Source organism: Choloepus didactylus, chromosome 10, assembly GCF_015220235.1.
Source record: "Choloepus didactylus isolate mChoDid1 chromosome 10, mChoDid1.pri, whole genome shotgun sequence".
Lineage (NCBI taxonomy): Eukaryota > Metazoa > Chordata > Mammalia > Pilosa > Megalonychidae > Choloepus > Choloepus didactylus.
Genome location: NC_051316.1, coordinates 129,219,232 through 129,243,155, shown reverse-complemented (window position 1 = coordinate 129,243,155; position 23,924 = coordinate 129,219,232). Strand labels below are relative to the sequence as shown.

Genomic DNA, 23,924 nt, shown 5'->3' with positions numbered 1-23,924 from the left:
TTTGGAAACCATGGGTCAAGGCGCCAGGACACCGGGTTTTGCTTGAACTTTTTTTCCATCTTGGGAGGAAGATGGGGCACTCAGCCATTTTTGCCACCAGCTGAAATATTTCCGCCTCAGATCAGAGAGGAACGCAAGCCGGAAGTGGCAGAGAAGCCGAGGCCAGATGGCCACAGTCTGCTCCGGGAAGCACAGAAGGCAGTGCCATCCTGCCAGCCCTGGGACGGGGGAGTGGGTGGTGGAGCTCTGCCTCCTGCCCGTCCAGCCGCCCGTCTTCAAAGGAGACCAGAGATGGCTTCGGTCGGACTCCACCCTGCTCTGTCCAGGGCACCCCAACTACTGCGTTAGGCTGGGGCCAGGTGCTAGGGGAGGCCTGGGGGTCCTGCCCTGAAGAAGTGGGTTAATCAACAGGCACTGATCCCACAGCAGATCTGGGCCAGACCAACCCCAGGCGAGCTGCCTCCCAGATGGGAACCTGGCAGCTCCACCAGGCCCAAGAGCCTGCCACTCGGAGGCTGAGCCGAGAGCCTCATCCTTGCTAGAGCCGAGGGCTGTGCTCGGTCCTCTCCACTGCCAGCCATCTGGGGCCGGGACCCAAGGGCAGGGCTGGAGAGAGCTGGGTGTGTGCCGGCTCTCGGACTTCAAATCAGCCCTGGCCCTCGCCAAGCCTCAACATCCCCGTCACTGCCACAAGGAGGGCTGCTGCGGGCTCCTCCTGCCAGCCGTTCCAGGAACCTGCACCTTCCAACTGCAGGCTGGAGCAACCCAGGAGGACTTCACAGAGGCGGCGGCACCAGGCCGGCCTGGAAGCCCGCCTCTGGGGCCAGTAAGTTAGAGGAGGACCTGGCTCGTTGGGCAGAGGTACCCAGTGCCCTCCTGCTACCCACCACCTGGCCTGCAGGCTAGGCCCTGCGGTGTGTGGGGAAGCATCTTCTACCAGTGGGGAGACAGTGCATCCCCAGAGGCCCCAGCCTCCGAGGTCACCTGATCCTGCCAGGGCCGGCCCCATCCGCACAAGGGCCCCACCTACAGGAACCTCAGCTGGCTCAGGAGAGTGCTCTGTCACCCCACGCCCCTCTGCCATCAGCCCACCAGGGCTTCCTGCTGACCCCGGGCTGTGCCTCCCTCACTGAGCGGAACCCAAACTGGAGCCCTTGAAGGTCACTGTCCTGGGGGGACTGGGCCCTGGTCATCCCCGAAAGCCTAATGCGTAACTCCCCTGCCCGCCCCCTGCCCGGCTGGCCTCACACCCATCCACAGACACACGGCATCCGATGCAGATCCAGAAGTCTAACTGGAGGTGTAACTTACAATTAGTCTTTGATTAAATAAAAAGGGGGAAATTAATGATGTAATAAATGCCGTTGCTTTAATACGCATAATCTTTGAAGATGTGTGGCCCTAAGGGGGAAGGTCCTTGAGGGGACGAAGCTGGGGATGCCCAGGCAAGGGATTCCTGAAGAACTCGGCCCTTGGCCTCCCGCCTCGGACACACACTCGGGAGAAAGCCACCCCCTCTCCGGCCAGGTAGCAGCTCTGCAAGGGCGGTTCTGCAGGGGGCAGGGGGTCCACTAGAGGGGAAGGGCCAGAGGTTCTGTCCTGCTCAGCTCTCATCTCCACCTCCTGCAACTGGCTGCAGCAGGATTCCCTAAATGTCTGTGGGTTGAATGAGTGAATGAATGAGTGAATGAATGAATGAATGAATGGCTTCTTCAGACCTAGCGATGTCCAGGAGGGAATTCCTGTCTCATCCGGGACATCTGGCCCCCGGGTCTGTGTCCTGTTGGACCCACTCCCAGACAGCCTTGCTCACAGCATCTGTGCCCACCCCAAGGCTGCAGCCGGGCTCCACCCTGAGCTCAGCCCTCCTTGTGGGTGACCTTGAGCGAGCTCCAAGCTCACCTGAGCCTGTTTCTTCAGGTCTAAGAGGAAGCTAACACACCCACCTCCCCTGCACCTGCCCGCCCTTCCGAGGCAGCAGAGGAACCCAGATGCCACAGGGAGCCTGAACACAGCACAAGGTGGGATTGAATGCAGCCACCCCCTGCTAAGTGGGTGCATGGCCTGCAGGTGGTTAACACAGCGGCGTGAGTGGCACCAGGGCAGCAGCTGATTCCAGAGCAGGCCCTAGGACAGCTGCCAGGGCTCCAAGGTTGAGCCCTGCCCGGGTCAGTCACAGCCCGGGCCGAGGGCAGCCTGCGGGCACGGCAGAATGGAAGATTCCAGCCCAGGGCTGGGCTTGAGACCCCACCCGTGCTCAGTTTCCGCAGCTGCAACAACAGCCCAGCTGCTCTCAACGAGTGTCACGCTGAGATTACCAGCTCTCCGTCAAAAAAGCATCTTTACTCTCAGACACCCAGGGACCCTGATTTCCCCTGGAAGCGGCCCCTTGGCACCCAGGGAGGCCACCTTGGGGAAACGGGCTCGGGCTTCGGCTGGCCCCAGCACGTTCCCACCAGCCCCTCCCACTGCACCGGCTCTGTCTCGAAGCCACAAGGAAGCCTGGGCCCTGGCGAGTACAGGAAACCCGCCGCTGATCAACACAAAGCTCTGCAGAGACTTGTGTGCAGGGATGTTCAGTCTTCATGGAAATTAAGACGAGGCACTGGGCGGGAAGGCGGTTCTAACTGCGTGTGCAGGTGGCAACCCCCGAGAGCTTCCGGCCGGCCACGGCCTGCAGGTGCGCCTTCCCGTCACAGACCCCGAGGCCCGGCTCCCACTGCCCTGAGCCCGGGGCCCTGGTGCTCCGAGGCCCGGACAAGGCTGGTCTCCGTTTACTCTCCAGCAGCGAAGACACCGTCTCAGCCCCGTTCCCCCCAGGCAGCAGGGCGGCACGCAGTCTCCTGGGTGAGCTAGGAGGAAACAGCTGCCCAGTAGCTGTACCCCAAAAGGACCCACCTGCCCAGGCTTTGGGCACCTGGGAAGGGGGCTGCCACACCCTGGTGTGCCCCTGGGGGGGAGGGGAGCAGAAGACGACAACTCGGCTTGAAGCAGGCAGGCTCTCTGCAGACAGCCTGTGGGTAAGGGGCTCCCGGCTGCCCTGCCCCAAGGCCCGGGGTTCAGAGCTGAACAGCTGGAGCTCCAGTTAGAAAGGAAAAGGAAGCATCCGGAATAAACTGACAGGTGCCACCCGCCCCCAGCCTCACCTTGCCACTCAGCTATCCAGGACCCTGAACTGGACCGAGGCCCCCCAGGTCACCCAGATGGCCTCATCTCGAGACCCTTCACTTCCTCCCACCTGCAGAGGCCCTCTTCCAAATACGGCCGCACCCCACGTCCCAGGGAGATGCAGCATATCTTTTGGGGGGACTTAACGTGGCATATCTTTTGGGGAGGGGGCCATCATCCACGCCGCCACAGCATCCAACGCGGGAGACCCCGGTCCACACTCCTCGGGCACCTGGCTGGGGGCCTCGGCCTCCATTGGCCTGTGATTCCAGAGGGGCCACCTCCCCGGGGCCCAGGCAATGCCTGTTCACAGGCCCCTGCCGGCCTCCGGAAAAACCAGCAGCCCTTGGGAAGGGCCTTCTGGGTGCCGAGAAACGACACTCTGGTGCAATTATCTATTTACTTTTTGCTTTTTCCTTTCTTCTATCCTGTTTAGTTTCAATCAGCTTTTTTGCTGCAAACATCAAACTGTCAGGCTTCAACGGCCACAATTAATGTCTTCGCGCATTGGGGAGAAACAATTAGCCAATTAAAATTTAATTAACCATGGACACAGACACAAAAAGGCCCACGGGCGTTGCACAGCTCAGGAAACCCACGCTCTGGCCGCCTGATCGGTGACCCAAATGCGAGGCTGAAGGGTCACCTCCGGGGGCACAGGAGGGGCAGCCCAACGCCCGCATCACAGATGGGGAAACTGAGGCCCAGAGAGGCAGAGCAGTGGCAGAAGCTGGGTCCCTGCCTTCTCTCTGCAATGCAGTAGCTGCAGGAACCAAAGGGCCGAGCCACTCGTGAGAAGGGGGTTGCCACGCGCAGACCACCCACCAGCTCCCCGGCGCATGCCAAGCCTCGGTGGAGCCTTCTTCTCTGTTACTAACCCCAGCAGCCCTGACCTGCTGATCTCCAGCTGAGGGGCTCCCCTGAAGCCCCAGGAGACACCCCAAATCCCCAGTCAGGCTCCCTGGCCCTGCACCTCGCTGAGCTGACCTCCTTGTCAGACCCAAATAAACCAGGGCACCACTGCCGGCCCCAGACCTCTGCACGTGCCACCCCTTCTGCCCAGACCCTCCCACACCACCAGGCACCTGGCCGATGCCTGTGTCACCCTTACGCCCCACACTGCCTCCAGGAAGCCCTCCCTGACCACCTCAGCCACCCGGGACGTCTCTGCCCCACATGGCCCTTGCCACCCTGCACCATGGGCCCGACTGCTCCTTGAGGGACACACGTGTGCTGCTCACCCCAGCCCCTGGCACTGTGCTGACGTATGACGGACGCCCAGAAAGTGTCTGCTGTATAAAAGCGCACAAGGCAGGTACCCTGTTCCCACCCATCCAGGGTGGCAAAGAAATGAGCCCAGCGTTGCCCAGCAGGCAGAGCCTGGGCTGGCATCAGGGCAGGCCTGGAGTCTTCCCCGGCTCTCGGGCTCCCCTGCCTCCATCTGCCCTGGCCTGGGCTTTCCACAGGGGCCCCTTGTCTTCCCGGGGCTCCCACAAGCTGTGGCTGTGTGCCCTGGCATCGTCTGAGCTGGGCCAAGGACACAAAGCAGAGGGGGCCATGCTCATGGCAACAGAGCTGCTGCAGAAGGCTCCGGAGACCCAGCCACCCACCCTGAACATAAACACATTGGTCCCCCGAGCTGTGCTGTGCAGAGAAGCAGCTCTGCAGACACAGCCGGTGCAGACCCACAGCCCCTCCATGCACCCACCCAATGTTAACCCTCGCTGTACCGAGCTGCGTCCAGGCCACATCTGCTCTTCTCAGGGCCCAACGAGGATACAGCAACTTCCAGGAACACGCCTCAACACGCCTCAACACGCCTCGGTGCTGGGCTCTCCTCCAGAGCACCTCCGGGGTCACAAAACGGGAGACTAGCTGGTCCAGATGTGGAGAACCCCATGCACGTACCCACGCTGACCCCCAGCAGACACCCCTGACCAATGGCCGAGCCCCCAAACCCTTCCCACCGAACCCACCTGCCAGCCACCACCAACCAATCAGGGGCAGCCAACATCCTCGATTCGGCACCTTCCCTTCTCAGATGTGGCCCCAGAGCCCGGGGAGGGGAGGGGGCTGCCCCTGGCCCCAGGCCCCTGCTCCACTCCTTGGTGAGGCTCCCAGGTGACCCGCGGGCGAGCAAGTCCTCAGCCTGGCCCCTGCTGTGCTCACCCAGCCCCTCTGTGACGTTCTCCAGGACCCCCCACCCAGCCCCAACCCCTGGGGAGCTCCCTCAGAGACCACCGGTTCCGCCTGCGTGGAGGGGCCCTGCTCGGCCCTGACCAGATCTTATCCCTACTCCGATCCACCTCCCCCCAGGGCTTCCACTGGGAAACAACTTCAGCCTCAGCTGTTTCACGCTGGCCCCCTGCTCGCAGTCCCCCAGGGCCCCACCAGCAGCTCACTGCCAGTCCTCTGTGGGCAGCGCCCTCCAGAGCAGGCCCGGGGCAGGGGCCCCAGCGGGAGCAGAAATCCCCAGTGCGGAGAGGCGGGGCTCCAAGGGCCTGCCTGCTGCTCCGCAGCCCGATTTCTTTCTCTCCATGATCTGAACTCTTGGTCACCACCAAAGGCTGCAGTGAGGTGGCCTTCCCCGCAGGCCCAGCTGGCCGCACAGGAGCCCCCTCCCACCCCCAGCCCTGCAGGGAGAGAAGCAGGTGGCACCTGCCAAACCCCGGAGCCTGGTGGCCCGTGGAGCCTGCGCTCCCCGAAGTACAGGCTGCCCTCGGGGTGTCGGCCCCACCCCTGCACCCATCTCACCCATGGCACCCTCGCCACCCCAGCTGGCCGCCCTAGGACCAAACCCCCTGGCTCGGCCCCAGCCCTCTGGTTCGAGTCCTTTAGCCGCCAGCACCTCTGGTAGAGAGAGCAGTCTCCACCCGTCTCGGGGGCCTGGACTCCCTGGGGCCCCCACCGAGCAGACCTGAGGTATCTAAACGAGTCCCCTGCACACACGCCCCAACACCTCACACGGATGCCAGGGGCAAGGCCCAGACGACTTCCCGGCACACAGCCAGTCAGGCCCACGGGGACTCGGCTACTGAAACCCAAACACCCTCCCCTTTCTCCAACATGAAGGCGACAGTGGCGAATGGCTCCCACCTGGAGAGACAGGCACAGAGAACAGCACTCCCAGAGAGGGTTAAAAATGCGCAGCAGCTGCTAGCTTAGATAGACAGGGTGTGTGTCTCTGGGTGTGTGTCTGTGTGTATACCTGTGTGTTTGTCTCTGTGGGTTGTGTGTCTGTGCGTGCATTCCTATGCATGGCTGGGTGTGTGTGGCTGTGTGTGTACATCGCCACGTGTCTGCCCATGTCTGTGTTTGTGGCTATACTTGTGTGTGTCTCGTTGGTTCTGTGTGCGTGTGTGTAGGTTCCTGTGTGTCTCCGTGTATATCTATGTATGTGTCTACTGTGGTTGTGTGTGGCTGTGTCTCAGTGGCTCTGTGTGTGTGAACGTGCATGTGTGTGTAGGCACTGTCTCTGGTTATCAAGTTCTTCTGAAAGTGGGGGTGCAAATAGCGTGTTAAATGACACTGTGGATAGAGGGCAGAGGCTCTCCGAGCAGAAACTCAAAAAGCTGGGAGCTGCTTCTGCTCCACAGCGACTGCATTCTAGTAGGCCGTTCACGCCAGCACATGCTGGAAAAGCCCAGCGCGTCCCACTGCCGACGCTGAGACGGGGGCACCAATGAACGCTCAGCAGCAGCACAGGGGAGTCATCGGGCAGCCCCAGAAACGCCCAGAGTGAGGCCAGGGCTTCTGTGCTTGGCACGGCAATGGGCGGATGTTAAGGGGCAACGAGCAGGCGCACGGGCGCAGAAGCCGGGGCACGTGCCTGGGCCTGCCACCTTCCTCCAGACCGGCCAGCACCCGGGGCAATGTTCACAGACACAGACCCAAAACTGGGCCGGGCTGGCATGGTCCCGACACACGCGTCAGGCCCCTGACGCAGGACGGCCAGGTGTGGGCAGGACATGGTGACCGCACGGGGCTGGAGCTCCGTCCGAAACCATAGCAGCGCCGACAGCCACCCTTTGGTGCACATGGCCACGTCGCCGCACCGACGGGGACCCCGAGGCTCTGAGAGGGGCGTGGCCTGCAGCTCAAGCCTGGCTCCCGACCTCAGCCCCCTCCTCACAGCCCAGTGGGTCCCCAGCCTTCCATGGGGTGCCCACTGGTCCACATCTGCCTGGCTTCCGGAAGCGCTAGCACCCCGCACAGAGCCCTCGAAGTCAACCAGAGCAGCCTGCGGGCAGCTCCTGCGAGATGCCCAGAGGGCAGTGCTGGTGTCTGCGGGGGGCCAGGGACCCTGGAGGGGTGATGTCAGTGGTGGGGACGATGGGGTCTGGGAGAGCAAACGGGTTTCCTCTCAGTGCCAGCTCCAGCTGCCCGTTGGGGTGCCGGGGAGCACTAGGCACTGCCAGCCCAGGGGAAGGAGGAGGGGCTGGCAGGCTGATGAAAGAGGGTCCCGGGCAGTGTTGCAGGGAGGAGCAGAGGGTGCTGACAGCCATGCTGCCCCAGCCCTTTCCCGCGTAGTCGACGGTCACGGTGAGCTATGGGGGCAGCTAAGGGGACTGGGGGGCACAGAGACCCCAAACCCAGCCAGGGCGATGGAAGGAGATACCGGGGCTGGCAGGCACACCCACCTTCCCACATCCAGGACAGATGCACAGGGCCCCCTCCCGGCCTCCTCCCGATGGCAGAATTCCACGCGGCTGTCCCCGCAGCACCTGCCGCAGTCATGGGGAGGGAAGGGGGCCGGCGGCACCCCCTGCCACCAGCAGGGCCAAGCGGAAACACCCCCGTCCCCATCACAAGGGAGCACAGACAAGGCAGGAGCCTCAGGTCACAGAAGGCACAGCCCGGGGCAGAGGCACCGTGCGAGTCCACACGGGAAGGCGGCACAGGAAGGTGCGGCGAGGCCCGTGCCGTGCTGACCCGGCCACTGCACCCCGTCCATCACCAGCACGTCAGTTTCGGAGCTTCTGAGGAGCAGCTGTCGATCTGTCCCTGGCCTTGCTCAGAGCCAGAGTTAACCGCTCTCGGGGCTCCTGAGCCTAGCAAAATGCTCCAATGAGTAATAAATAGGAGAACTCTGTCCATTTATTAGACGGGGCGTGCTGCTCTCTGCCTCGAAACAGAGTGGTGGCCCAGCAAGCTCTCCTCCAGGGCTTGTCCTTAACCCACGGGCCCCTGGGCCCACCAGGCAGCCTGGGGCTGGGGGGACGCAAGAGGTGGCCTCCGGACGTCACATGGAAACGTGCTGCGCTCAGCCCCAAGAAGACCCTGGGATGCTGTCCAGCTGGCCAGCGCCCCCTTGCCTGGGCTCCCGACCCACCGAGGGCACCGGCCCCTGCACGCGCTTCCCCCCAGGAAAGGCCCCCAGAACCTGGCACAGCCCCCCACCACCTCCGGCAAAGGCTTGCCAGCCGCCTGCCCTCAGGCCCGTCTCCTCACTCAAACACGGCCGAGTGCCTCAGTGGGCCAGGCAGGGCTCTAGGCAGCCAGAGCCGTCACAGACAAAACGCAGAACCCACCACCCTCCAAATCCTACACCCCAGTCAGGGGGCCGACCTAAACAGCAGAAGTGACAGGTAAGGAAGTGTGCTGGTTTGGAGGTACTATGTCCCCCAAAACACCATGTTCTTTGATGCAATCTTGTGGGGGCAGACGTATTAGTGTTGATTAGGTTGGAATCCTTTGAGCGTTTCCGTGGAGATGTGACTCAATCAACTGTGGGCGGAACATCTGATTAAATTATTTCCATGGAGATGTGGGCCCTGTCCCTTCAGGGTGGGTCTTAATTAAATCACTGGAGTCCTGGAAAGGAGCTCACAAACAAAGGACCTCAGAGCAGCTGAGAGGGACATTTCAGAGCAGCTGTGAGAGACATTTTGGAGACGGCCGCTGAAAGCAGACTTCTTCTGATACTTTGGGGATGCCAGTCCAGAGTTTGCTCCAGAGAAGCTAGGAGAGGACAAAACACCCCAAGAGCAACATCTTGAAGAATTTCTGCACAGGAGCTGAGAGAGGAGCTGGAACACAACCCGGGATCAGCAGACGCCAACCAGCCAAACACGTGCCTTCCCAGCTAACAGAGGCTTTCCGGACGCCACTGGCCTTCCTTCGGTGAAGGTATACTTGTGTTGATACCTTAATTTGGACATTTTCATGGCCTTCAGACTATGAATTTGTAACCAAAAACCCCCTTTATAAAAGCCAATCCATTTCTGGTATTTTGCATAACAGCAGCATTAGCAAACCAGACAGGAAGTGACCCAGGACTTCCATTGGAAGGTCAGTTCCCGGGCAGCAGAGATGGAGCACGGGCTGGGGTATCTGCTGGGGAAGGAGAGCCAGGGCCAGCTCCCACCCTGACGTGGGGGGCAGCACAGCCTGGGGAGGAGGCACGGTCATCCCCGGCTCTCCGGGTGCCCCAGCTTCCCGTTGGGGGGCTGGGTCAGTGCAGGCCGATGGCTCAGCTCTGCGAAGACAACCTCAGCTGCCCTAGCACACCCACCCACAGCTAGGACAAGGCCTGTGGGTGCTGGAATTATTATCACTATGTGCCAGAACGGCATCTCCGGGAACTGACATGTCAGGAGAAAACCACGAAGCCCCGAGGCCTCGCCAGAACGCTACCTCCAAATTTCCCCACCAGATTCCAATCTACCCCCTTCCCTCACTCAGCCTTCCCCACTCCTTCCCCTCCTGGGCCCTGCGAAACCGGACAAACAGCCAGAAACAGGGCACGAAGGAAAATGGAAAAGGGTTTGTGCACCAGCAGGGAGCTGGGCCACCGGGGTTTCAGCCGCAGCCCAGACGGCTCGCCCGGCGCCCTCGGCCTGGGTCCCGGCCCTGACGCACGCAAGAAGCCTCCAGGACACGGCCGCCCGAGCAGAAACCAGCAGCTTCAGCGTGACCCTTTGGAAAAATACCACGGGAGGCGGCAAATAAGATAACTTCCAGAACCAACATTCTGGATCCTTCAGTTCCTGCCGGAGACTGCCGGGTGAGTCAAGAGGAAGAAAACACTTAATATAAACGGCAGCCCTCATTTTCTCACTGCATCCTGGTAACCACGCAGGAATCCTCATTTTACCCAAAATGAGGGCTCAGAACGAAGTCCTCACCGAGTCCAGACTCGGGCCCCATCTGACGGGAGCCCCTGCCCTGTCCACCCGCCTCCTCCACCAGCTCCCTCTGAGAGGATCTGGAAGAGGAGCCAGAAGGAAGGCCTGGAGGACTGCCTGGCAGAGGCTTCCCCTGGCGGGCAAGGCCGGCCCCCTCGGGCACTGGCTGCACCCATGGCCCTGAGGGTCTCCAGGGGCCCATCTGTCGGCCAAGGGTCTCCCAGCTGCCCTGGGCCTGGCCCACGGAGAACAGACCCAACGTGGGGCCCCCCGGATGCGCTCCCCATGGGTTAAGGAAACGCTCCCCGGAGCTGCTGGGCACCGAAACTCCGCTCCCTCAGGCACCCACCCCAAGCAGCCCATCTGCTGCCATGAACAGGGGGCAGGGGGCAGGGCTGCAGAGCTCCTGCCTTCTGTAAACAGGGAACAGCCCGAGCGCGTCAACCCCAGCTCTCCATGGGGTTTCCCAGCATGAGGGGCGAAGCCTCTGCGGTGCCCTCGTTGCCTCTAACCTCCGGAGTTTCTCGGTCGGCATCAGCACCCCCGAGCATGTGGGGGCTGCACAGGGAGACCCCAGCGCTGGGCGCTGAACGGGGTCTCGGAGCCTCGGGGGGCCCTGAGGTCCTCACCTTCCCACTCCGTTTCCCACGGTCACCTGCACAGCAGCCCATCTGGGTGTCCCCTGGCGGCAGTGGCCATGTGACTCTTGTTCTCTATTTCCTCTCTCGTGCCTAATACTTAGTGAACAGATGCTTGAGGGACAGGTGGGTCGATGGGTGAGTGGGTGGCTGGGTGGGTCGGTGGAAGGGTGGGTGGGAGATGGGTGAGTGGGTGAGCGCCTTCCCTCTTCCCAAGAGCAACTCCGGCAGCATGAGAGATGTGGGAAGCCAAGAGGCAGCTGTTTAGAAAATGAACAACAAAACCCCAGAGACTGAACATTACAAACCCTCCCGAGTGATAGCAAAAAACACAGAAAAATTCTAAGCCCCAGGACAGCCTGAGGCAAAAGCAATTAGTTATTCCTCAAGGATCCTTTCGACCCCTGGATCCCACGGACATAAGCAGACGTCTGAGCAAGAGGAGAAATGAGGAAGAGATCCTAACCCTCCAAATCCCTGGCCACACCCCCTTGGCGGACCCCTGCGAGTCGACCCAAACCTTTTCCCACTAATCCTAGACTGAGCTTCAGAGTCTTTCTCAACACAGGCTCCAGGGAGGTACTGGCTGGCACCAGCTGGCGCTGACCCTAACCACGAATCCTCTGCCGGGGCTTGCCTCGCCCGTCCAGGAGACGGCGGGTCAGCTCTGATTTTACCGAGCCCAGCGTTTGGGAGAGGGAGGTGCTGGGACTCCCGCCACCCTCAGGACCAGGTGGGGTCGGGGAGGGAGGGCACTTGCTCGCGGCCCTGTCTGGGGTTGGCATCCCTGAGGGCCGCTGCGCACGGCCGGAACAGCCCCATGCCTCCCTCCTGGACGGCCAGAGCCGGGTCAGCCCCTGGGCTGCCCTGCAGCAGTGACCAGGCCTCTGTGCTTCCCTGTCTATGGGCAGAGGCAGCTGTGCACCACGACCTCCCTTCCAGGCCGTCTGCAGAGAACGACACCTCGGGAGGGATCCACAGGGGCCGGCCCCTCCTCTCCAGCCCTGAGCTCCGCAGGGGGTCAGGAGGCCCCACCCCAGCTCACCCCGAAACCTTCCTGCTTGGCCCTTCCCCCTCCCCGCCCACTGTGGGGTTGGACCTGGACGGCCCTGTCCGGCCACACACTCCAGGGCCTGGGAGGGGGCCACCTGGGCCTGGACACCAAGCAGAGCGCAGGTGCCCATGCGGCGGGGGGCCGGCTCGGATGGTGGCCCCCAGGTGGACCGGCACGTCCTGCCCCCTGAGCCCCCACTGGCCCTGGTTCAAACTCCGCTTGGCAGTGCTCAGCACGTATTTACCCCGTTACAAAAACCACACAGGGAAGGAGGAGAGAAAGAGCAAGGAAACATCGCCATGTCCACAAAGGGAAGAGGAAGGACAGGGCTGAGGCGTGGCTGGAGGCCAGTGGACCCGGCCAGGGCTTCCGTGGGCACCGAGGCCAGCGGCCCAGCACATGGACCAGCCCCCCACAGCCACACGGGGAGAGGAGGCCGAGGAGGCGGCGGACGGAGGACAGGAGCAGAGCCGCAGCTGCAACCCGCCCCCCCAGCCCGGGCTGGGCACCAGGAGCTCCACGGACAGGCTCCCCTCACCCCTCAAGGGGCCTCAGCAGTGGGAGGTCCCCGCCACAGGGCTCAGAGACCCTGAGAAACCTGCACTAGGCCGTGCCAAGGAACAGCAGAACCGGGGGTCAGCGCCCACATGCCTGACGACTCAAGTGGCAGATGTTATGTCTTCAGAAATAAAATAACAGAGAAGCCAAACCAGAGCGAGGCGGCCGCCACCTCTCCGTGGAAGTCTGGACGTGTTTTCACCGAGCCGGTAGCAGCAGCCACGCCCCCGCTGGCCACTTCCTGTGCGTCCCTTCGCTCAGCCCCAACCCCCCTCACGCCCACGGGGACCTGGCCAGCAAGGGGGGCCCAGTCTCAGTCCCAGGGTCAACGGGGCAAAAAGCAGCTGCATGATGAGCCCTGAGCTGCCCCCCGAGCCTCCTGTGGTCAGCGCAGAGCAAGAGCCAAGCCGGCGGAGCAGCGCCATCACCTCCCACGCGGTTCCAACCCGCTGCCCACCACCATCGCCGAGCAGGAGAGTGGGCAGAGCAGAGGCTGGCAGGACGACGGCCCCCGGTATGGCCTGCACCAGCCCTTCTGCCCGCAGTGAACACCGAGCCCAAACTGCTCTCGGTGACCAGGAGCTCCCCGCATCACGGCCCGGCCACACAGCTGGCAGCCGTGCAACGGGAGCTTCCACACTTACACACGCCTTGCATCACTACACTCGGCTGTACCAGATTAAACACAAAACGGAATTATATGCCAAACACTCTGAATTCCCACTGCTGGCCAAGAAATGGGTTTGGCCAAGGTCTTCCTGTCTTTTTCTCTGTACAATTATTTTAAATATCGGTTGTGTATGAGTATGTGTGACTGGATGTGAGTGTGTCTGCGTTTACATGAGTGTGAGCGTGTGTATCTGAGCATGTGTGTGTGAGTGTGTATGACTGGCTCTCGGTGTACATGTGCATAAGTGTGTCTGTGAGTGTGTGCATGTGCACATATGAATGTCTGAGTATGCAAATGTGTGTAAGTGTATGAGCATGAGTCCATTTATAGGTGTCTGTGTGTTGAGTGTGTGCAATGAATTGAGTGTGCAAGTGTGTGGGTGTGAGCATGTATGTCTCTGCGAATGTGTGTGTGTGAGTGTGTGTATAGTGTGTCTGTGTTTGAGTGTATAAGTGTACATGTATGAATGTGACTTTGTGTGTGCAAGCGTGTATGTGAGCATGAGCGTGTCTCTGTGAGTGTGTTTAAGTGTACGTGTGCAAATATGTGTGTGTGAGAGTTCTGAAGGCCTTCTGCCTTCACCCATGGACTTTCACCAACGCGACCCCCCCCCCGCTCTGCTCGGCCCCACCCCGCATGCAGCACAGGCGAGTGGGCAGCCCAGTCCCGACAGCGGGCAGCACCCACCCCGCATGCAGCACGGGCGAGTGGGCAGCCTGGTCCTGACAGCGGGCAGCACCGGGCCGCGGCACGGCAGCAAGGGGGCCGAGCGAAAACCCTCACAACTGCAGGATTGAACAAAGAGAGGCTGAGGAGAGTCCTGGAACCTCATTTCCAGGGGATTTCGGGACTGAGGAGGAACATCGCCAGGCCCAGGGGGCTCATGGGAAAGTCCCAGGCAGCGAGGGTAATTTGACTCTTTCCATTACTTCAAACGAGGTTCGGCTTGGAACTGACTTCTCAGCATTTGCAATGACAAACACAAAAATTCCCTTCCTGTTTCATCACTCGTGCATTCACACATCTCAAATACCCTGCAGCAGGCCCTCCAGGAAATCAGGCCACGAGTACCCTCTGACAGCTCCCACCAGCTGGTGGAAACCCGCTCCTGGGGGAGCCCAGGAGCAGCGAGGAAAAGGCCGAGCAGCACGCGGACCGCCAGGTGTGTGCCAGGACTCGGGACACCTGAACTTCAGGCGGCACCAGCAGGGTCTGTGCCCGTGGCCCTGGGCTCCCAGCCCGTCAGGAGGATGCCAGCCTTCACCCCATCAGTTCAACACGAGTAACCTTGGACCTGCCATCCCTCCAGATGGCAAGGGACACCCTCCCTCACCCCGTCCCCGGGTCGCCAGGAAGCCACGGATGGGCCACGGGCTCCCCAGGCCTCAGGTCCCTCTCGCCTGCGCACAGCAAGGCTTCTGCTGCCGAGTGACACTTCCAGAATGTGGGGAGACTTCCAGGGTGGTGTGCAGAGACCTAGGGGACCAACTTGAGGGCTCTGGGGTTCAGGGAAACATCCCCATCCCCTCCCTGCCCAACACCTGCCCAGAGCAGAGCCAGCTCTGCCCGTTCCAGATATGACCAAGGCGGGGCCATCCACGGGGCCCACCGTGAGCACCTGGGCTGTGATATCGCGGCCAGCCCCTCGGGGAGGGTCCTTACATCCGCCCCCGGGTGAACAATCAGAGACTCGGGCGGAACCTCCACGGCCTGTCCTCGCTCCCTCCTCCTGGAGTCACAAGGCCCGACTTCGCCCCGAATGGCTCGGGAGGAAAGGGGGGCCACCGCCTGCTGCCCCCCTTCCCCAGCCCCTGGGGCCCCCACCTGCAAGGACGGGGCTGGAAAACCTCCCCCCACCCACAGCCGAGCCGGCCGCACAGAAAGAGGCCACTCACCTTCCCAAAGTCTCGGACGTCGAAGAGGTCGAAGGGATCGAACAGCTCACTGTTTCTTAATCCAAATTTATCGTGGCAGACTTTAAGGAAGGTGCGAATATTCTTCAGACAGAGAAACTGGAGAAGAGAAGGAAAAGGTGATTAGAGCTGCAAGGGCCGTAGAAACAGCGCTGGCGACGACAGCAGCGGCGGACACTGGCTTCAGTGAGCACATCTCTTCTCCAAGGACGAGGAAGTGGCTCAGAGAGCTGGAGAGCCCAGGCCCAGGGGAGGGGAGTGGATCGAACCAGGCGCCGAGTCCGGAGCTGAGGCTTCACCCGGCAGTCCCCTGGCCTGCCCCACCGGAGAGGCACAACCCACCGGGCCGGGCGCCCTCAGGAGGCAAGCTGCCCTCCGTCCTCGCCCCCGGCCGCACCTGGGCTCGCCCTGGCAGTTCACGGCCGCTACCAGACACCGCCCCCCCCCGTCTCCGGTGCTCTCCAACTCGAATGGTCATGCCAGGAATGAAACGTGGTGGCCTTCAGTCGGCCGGAATGACATGCCCATGCGTTCCGATGGTACAGACCTACCCCTCGTTACTTTACACAAGGCAGGGCCAACAGCCAGGACCACCCAGAGTGCCCACAGGAGGCGGCCAGATCCCCAAATCAAGGCCTCAGTGTCCCCACAGCTGAGCCCCAGGCTGCACCAGCCCCGGTAGAGTACAAATGGGGCACCTGGTGCTCAGTCCTCGGGGAGACGCACTGACACGGGAACACAAAGGGGGCAGCAGATGAGGAGGCCCCGCGTGCCGGCTTTGGAGCTCCGTGGACCTTGGGTTCGAATTCCCCCACCAATGCGAGCTTGCGGGTTCAGGGGGAGTGACGCCCCTCCCGATACCTGACTGCCTCCGCCAACCTGCCCCGCTGGGTAACTGCAAGTGACGCACACAAAGCGCTCCCGACGCTTTGGTATGTGAGAGCAGAGAGCCCTGGGCCAGCTCAGCCGGGGCATCCAAGGCCGGGCCCCGGCACACGCACACATGGCTGGTGGATAACCCAGGATCGAGAGGCAATGCCTGCTCACGGCCCAGCTGCCCCATTTCCAGACAGCACAGAGCCTGCCCAAACCCCCCTCAAAACTCAGACAGATGAACAGCTATAGACGGACAGTCCAGGAGACCTGAGCAGGCTTGGTGTCGGAAAAACTGCACTGAGAACTCTCTGGACGCAGCAACCTCAGTCGGGCCACCCGCCCCGCTCTCCTGGAACCCCGTCTGCGAGGGGCCCGGCGCTCTCTGAGGCCACGTCCTCCCATCCTGGCTGGGGCTGGTCCCTGTTCACGGGCAGCACGGACTCATTCATGTCTCACACACGCTCACCTCAAGTTCTAGTCCCCTCTCAGTACACAAGCATCACAAAGCTACATGCATGTACACACACACGTGTACACATGTTCATATACATACCCACACACATGTACACACACACACATGTATATCACATTCATATACACACCCACACACATGTACACACACGGATAGCACGTTCATATACATACCCACACACATGTACACACACATGTACACATGTTCATATACACACCCACCCACATGTACACACACATGTATATCATGTTCATATACACACCCACACACATGTACACACATACACACACACCTACAGACACACACGGCTTTCTTCTGAGCCCCTGAACCTTGAGTGCACATCTCTTAGAACAAGGACACCCTCTTCAGAACCACATTGCACTGTCAAAGTCAGGAAATGAACATGACACCTCACAAGAACCCGCAGACCTTATCACGTTTCTTCAGCATACAATGATAAAGGATAACGAAACGTCCTTCATGGGGAGAAATACTTTATGACACAGGGTCCCATCACGGATCTCACATTTTTGGTTGTTGTCTCTCTTTAGGTTTCATTGTCTACAACATTCTCTGATAGAACTTTCTGGAACAACAGGCATGATCCAAATCTGTGCTGTGCAACTCAGCAGCCACTAACTGTCCACAACTAACACGTGGCCACTGAGCACTCAAAATGGGGCTAGTTCAAGGGGGAACTGAATTTTTTATTTAATTTTAATTAATTTAAATTGAACATCCACAGTGGCCGGTTTGGGCCGGACGGACCTTAAACATTCCTTGTTCTTCACCTCTCGTGACTTTGACGTTTTTAAAGAACAGGGCCAGCTGTTTTGCAGACTGACCCTCAGTGTGGCTCTGGGTGAAATTTCCGACGTCGGGAACGCCGTGGAGTGAGCTGTACCCTCTGTGTGTCATGCCAGAAGGCTCCCGGCTCACCGGCCCTGCTCCCAGCGCCGTTCACGGTGGTCTCTTGGCTAAAGTGACAGTGGCCAGGCTTCACTGTGAAAACAACCATTTTTCTCCTGGCGCGAACAAGGAGATGCTTCTGAGAGTCCTTCATCAAACCGTCACCCACCAGTTTTAGCATCCACGGATGACCCTTGCCTGAATCAGTTATTTCTATCACGGTTGCCAAGCGGTGATTTTCTAATCCCATCTTCCTTCTACTTTTATTGGTGACATCCCACCACAAGGAAGAGCTGTTCCTTCTCCATTTATTTTGTATTCAGTTATTTATATCAGTAAGGACTCACGGATTCCCCCTTCTTATTCAACGGGTTACAATGAGGAGTGTGATGGTTTGAAGCTGTACGGACCCCAGAAAAGTATGTTCTTAAAACTAATCCTTTGCTGTGGGTGTGGCCCATCCTAAGGAGGATCTTAAGGTGTGACCTACCTCATGGAGGGTGGGTCTTAATCCCCTTACTAGAATCCTTTCTAAGTGGATGAAACGCAGAGAAAGACAGAAAAAAGACACAGAAGCTCAGAAAGCAAGCCATGGAAGCAAGAGGCTGAAAGAAACAAAACCCAAAGAGAAGGGAGAGCCAGCCAGCACCGCCCTGGGCCTTCCCACGTGGCCTCCTGAGGAGCCCAGGGTCGCCAGCAGCTGGTCTTTGGCTACGAGCACTGCTTGCTGATGCCTTGATTTGGACATTTTCACAGTCTCAGAACTGTAAGCTTGTAAGTTAAAAGATCCCCATCATAAAAGCCAGCCCAGTTCTGGGATATTGCATTTTGGCAGCTTTAGCAAACCAAAACAAGGAGCTACTATCATGATAATTTTGATGCTCAAACTGTCCCAGATTTGGCCAGTGGAGACCCCTTTGGGCTGGCTTCTGTGTCCTTCTGACGTCTCCATGTTTCTTTGAGAACATGGTTACTTTCTAGTACAAGAAGTTCTAGGCTCATCTTGTGCTCTTCCTAATCCAGGACTGAAACTGACCATTTCCCCAAAAGGCCCAGGCTCTTCATAACTGAGAACGGCGTTCTAAAGCCAAAGCTGGTGCCAGGTGTGAACTCATTGCTGACGAGTCCTCTCGGGAGACAGAGTAGACGTACGGCCCACCTTAGGTCCCATGTTCAGACTGATGTCTCCAATTCCAACCCAATGCACAGAGAACATTCCTTCTAATGTCCTCCATCCCCAAATTTTAACCCTTCTCTGGCAGTGAGAAGCCTGGCTCCTTTCATCCTCAATATGTTCATTTATTTGCTCAATCCTAGAATATACTGTTCTGGTTTCCTAATGCTGATGTTTTGCAAAACATCAGAAATGGACTGGCTATTATAAAGGGGGTTTATTTGGTTACAAAGTTTCAGTCTTAAGGCCATAAAATGTGCAAGGTAAGGCACCAACAATAGGATGCCCTCACTGAAGAAAGCCATTGGCATCTGGAAAACCTCTGTTAGCTGGGAAGGCATGTGGCTGGTGTCTGCTTGCTCCCAGGTTGCATTTCAAAATGGTCTTCTCCAGAATGTCAGCTTCAGCTTTCAATGGCCGTCTTCAAAATGTCTCTCTAGGCTGCAGCAGCAAGCTCCTTCTGTCTGAGCTCTTATAGGGCTCCAGTGATTTAATTAAGACCTTGAATGGGCAGGGCCACACCTCCATGGAAATAATCCAATCAGAGATATCCCCTACAGTTGGGTGGGTCACATCTCCATGGAAACAACCCAATTCAAAGTTTCCAACCTAATCAAGACTAAATACATCTGCCCCCACAAGATTACATCAAAGAACATGGCATTTTGGGGGACATAATACATCCAAACCGTCACACAGACGAAAAATAATTTCAGTATTGCTAACCACACTCCTGAGGACAGCCACCATTTGATAACGTTCTTTCTGTCACCAACACACTCTTTCCAAAGTTACATGTTTTTGGCTGTGGCACTCATTTGGATGCAGTTCTTTGTCTCCAACGGATTTCACGTGGGATTCTCACCATCCTTGTTGAATTTATTTTATGTACATAATTCACGCATGTAGTCAGAACTATTCATGTATATTGACACCAGAGGTAAAGACAGATGATGAAGACTGGGACCGTTTAACTTGGCAAAACCCGGAGTGGCCAATGACTGTTACTAAATGCACAAACATAAAAATGTTCCCACATGTGGGAGAACAAATGAATGTCAACCATGCAAAGTGTTGAAAAAGGGATGGTTATTTGGGAAAAAAACATAATCAAAGCAAACTGGAGTCTATTATCAACAGTAACATTGTAATTTGCTTCCATTAAATGTAACAAAGGCAATATACCAAAGTTAAATGTGTATGAGGGGGAATATAAGGGAGGGAAATGGGATTCTTGGTAGTGGTGTTGTTTTCTGTCCTTACTAATATATCATATCATACGACACTTTATTTTCCTTTTTATTATTATCTTTTTTCTTATCCACTGGGGAAAAAAAAACTTGTTCATAGTGTGAGAATTAGATTAAGTTTAGCTTTCACACAGGGTGGGGGCAGCTCAGGGGAATGGCAGAGGGTCAAGAAGCAAAGCTATAAAACATGGCCGGTCCTCCTGTTTATCTGCCCACTGTCCTTGCAAGGTGGAGACTGGGGGAGGTGCGGTAGAGATTCCTAAAATAGCTTCATAAGTTGTTACCAAACTAGCCCAGGCTGGCTCTGCAGTTAAAGAACAAAGGAAAGAGGGGTGGAGACTTGTTTCAAATGTTTCAAGTTTGCATGGGAGACTTTTTCCAAATGTTTCAAATTTGCTGGGCTAGTTAGGCTTGTGGAATAGAATGTAACCTCGGGAGTATCAGCCACTGGAGAAACAGGGGAGGGACTTGCGGTTAGGCGTAGGGAATAAATACTGCTGGGTCTATTGTTCTGTGGCCAACCCCCCACATTTTGGTTGGGCGCCTGTTCTTGCAAGATCGTGAATAAATTCTTTTCTTCTCCACAATCGGGTGAGCGTTTATTCCTTTTAGGAATAGTGCTTGTTTCTCACAATAGTAATCAGTATGTTCAAGTGCTGACTGTGGTGACAAACGTACAACTATATGATGGTACTGTAAACAACAATTGTACACTGCGGATAATTGTATGTTATGTGAATACATCTCCATAAAATTGTAGGAAAAAATATAAATGGGGTAAAAGTGCTGGAGAAAACACAGAGAGAGGGACGTACCTATTTACAGTTGATGAGGATGCAGAACGGTGTAGCCTTTCTGGAGGTCAGTGTGGTGGTTCCACAAGAAGCTAAGTATGCAGGGGCCATAAGGCCCTGCAACCTCATTATGGGGTATGTACTTGGAAGATCTGAGAGCAGGGACATGAATGGACATTTGCACACTGGTGTTTATGGCGGCAGGATTCATGATTTGCAGTGGGTGGAGGTGGCTAAGGGTACACGGACTGAGGAACAGAATGGTGAACTGGGGTGTGCGCATGCAATGGAATATTGAGCAACTACAAGAAGGAGTGAAGTTGTGAGACACGCAGGGAGGGGAATGGATCCTGTACACAGCATTCTGAGTGAAGGACGCGGGAAACAAAGCAAACACTATAATGCCTCACCAATATGGACTAACTACAATGCATTAACTCAGAATTGAATCTTAGAGCACAGCCTAACAGGGAAATGACTGTTGTAATGGTCCCTAGATTGTAAGCTCTCACAGCCGTCAAATCTATTCCTGAATTGTAATGGCTGTCTCCAAACTCTGAGATGTTAATCCCTTGGTGTATAACCTGATTGGTCTCTGGAACATTGGGTATCCGTGTGACACCTGAAACTCAGAACTAGAGCTCGGCATATAAGTATTATCGCATATAGCAACTGTTTAAAAAAAAAAAAAAAAAAAAAAAGCTGAAAAAGAGCCCAGACTTCAATCAGAGATATGAATGAAGAAGATCTGGTTAAGACTAGGGCAAATTGGGCCAAAGGGTAAAAGTTGAAACTGTGTGTTAGAACTTCAACTTCCATGTGAGACCAAGGGAAGAAATGTTTATTTGGTGTAGGATCTATATTTTCTAAACAATAACTTCTACAGTCAGTTTGTTCAAACACTACAATTACATGGAACTTTGAATAGGAAGTGAGATATGGTAGGTCTGTACAGATTAGTGCAAAATAGTGTCACATCCCAAAGTAATTTGGGCGGAGAATAAAAATATATATTTGGGGCTCCCCTAAGGAGCTCGGGGAGGATGTGGAGATGTTGGACTTCTTCATCTGGATCGTTGCTGACGTTCTCACAAACACTGGGGACTGACGGCTTGACATGCTGAGCCCTCTGTCTTGGGGCTTACCTCTATGAAGACTGTTACTGCAAAGGAGAGGCTAAACCTGCTTATGGTTGTGCCTACGAGTCTCCCCGAGTGCCTCTTTGTTGCTTAGATGTGGCTCTCTCTCTCTAAGCCACCTTGGCAGATGATCTCACTGCCCTCCCCCCTACGTGGGACCCGACTCCCAGGGGTGTAAATCTCCCTGGCAATGCGGGATATGACTCCCAGGGATGAATCTGCACCAAGCATCGTGGGATTGAAGAACATCTTGACCAAAAGGAGGATGCAAAATGAAACAAAATAAAGCTTCAGTGGCTGAGAGATTTCAAATGGAGTTGAGAGGTCACTCTGGTGGACATTCTTATGCACTATATAGATAACACTTTCTAGGATTTAATGTATCGGAATAGTGTACCGGTTTGTATATATTATGTCCCCCAGAAAAAGCCAAGTTCTTTGATGCAATCTTGTGAGGGGAGACATATTAGTGGGGATTAAGTTGGAACATTTGGATAAGGTTGTTTCCATGGAAATGCACCCCACCTACCTGTGGGTGATAACTGATTGGATAATTTCCATGAAGGTATGGTACTGCCCATTCAGCATGGGCCTTGATTAGTTTAGTAGAGCACTATATAAGCTCAGACAGAAGGACCAAGCTTGCTACAGCCAAGAGGGACACTTTGAAGAACACACAGGAGCTGAGAGAGAGAAACTGCAGTTTATGGAAACATTTTGAAGATGGCTGTTGAAAGCAGACTTTTGCTCCGGAGAAGCTAAACGAGGACAAATGCCCCAAGAGCAACTGAGAGTGCCATTTTGGAGAGAAGCTGAAGCCTACAGAGGAACGTCCTGGGAGAAAGCCATTTTGAAACCAGAACTCTGGAGCAGATACCAGCCACGTGCCTTCCCAGCTAACAGAGGTTTTCCGGACACCATTGGCCATCCTCCAGTGAAGGTACCCGATTGTTGACGTGTTACCTTGGAAACTTTATGGCCTTAAGACTGTAACTTTGTAACCAAATAAACCCCCTTTATAAAAGCCAATCCATTTCTGGTGTTTTGCATTCTGGCAGCATTAGCAAACTAGAACAAACAGCTAGAGGTAAATACCTGAAACTACCAAACTCCAACCCTTAACTCTTGAAGACGGTTGTATAACAATGTAGATTACAAGGGGTGACAGTGTGATGGTGAAAACCTTGTGGATCACACTCCCTTTATCCAGCGTATGGGTGGATGAGTAGAAAAATGGGGACAAAAACTAAATGAAAAATAGGGTGCGATGGTGGGGTGACTTGGGTGTTCTTTTTTTTTTTTTTTAATTCTTCTGATTCTTTCGGGTGTAAGGAAAATGTTCAAAAATAGATTGGAGTGATGAATGCACAACTATATGATGGTACTGTGAACAGTTGATTGTACACCATGGATGATTGTATGGTATGTGAATATACCTCAACAAAACTGAATTTAAAAAAAAAAAAAAAAAAGGCAGGTGCAGGGACATGCCAGCCCTCCTGTCCCTCCCGCTTGCCCCCTAGCCCCTGCAGGATATTGGCATCATGTGCTCAGGCCACTCCCATGTCTGACTCAGAGAAAAGCGTCCCCAGGGCTCCTCAGTCCCTCAATTTTGATGGGGAGGGTGGCAAGCTGCAGATACTCCGGGCTCACAGGGCCTGCCCTGCTGGTTTTACCACTATGTACTGCTCCACAGGGTGTGTGTGATGTGTATCCAACCACTCTCCGGAAGCTTCTGAAGACACAAGCCCATGGACGGTCTGTGGAAGGTGCCGGTGTTTGCCCCGTCCAGCCCCTGAACCAGCACGAGCGCACCTTCCCCTCTAAGGCCCATCAACCAAAACTATCTGCCTGCCAGCTTGGCTCGTGTTCCCACCTCCCAGGAGTCTCTGAACCGGGCCACTTCCTGGCCACACCCTCCTCAGTGCTCCTCCCACTCACGTCCCTGCACACGCAAATGCAAGTCTGCATGACTGCAGAGGCCAGGCAGTGTCCACGAGGCTCGGGGCAGGGCTCACCCTCGGCTATCCTCCCTGGCGCTGGAGAATGTGCACTCAACAAATGGGTTTAGGAGTGAAGGGCACAGAACCAAGTGGAAGGAGCCCCAAGAATGCTCACCTGGGGCCCTCCGCGTTAGCCCAGAGGGCCACATGCCCCTTCCGTGCACGAAGTCCAAAACTAC

General features: G+C 56.7%; 1 protein-coding gene across 4 annotated transcripts in view; it reads right to left on the bottom strand.

Annotated features, from left to right (window-relative positions):
- Positions 1 to 23,924, bottom strand: part of VAV2 (vav guanine nucleotide exchange factor 2) — a 207,282-nt gene that overhangs the window by 136,477 nt on the left and 46,881 nt on the right. For all 4 annotated transcript variants that reach the window (XM_037797375.1, XM_037797378.1, XM_037797377.1 and 1 more), the window contains exon 2: positions 15,111 to 15,227. In XM_037797375.1, coding sequence (XP_037653303.1) covers positions 15,111 to 15,227 — 117 coding nt within the window. The remainder of the gene's footprint in view (positions 1 to 15,110; positions 15,228 to 23,924) is intronic.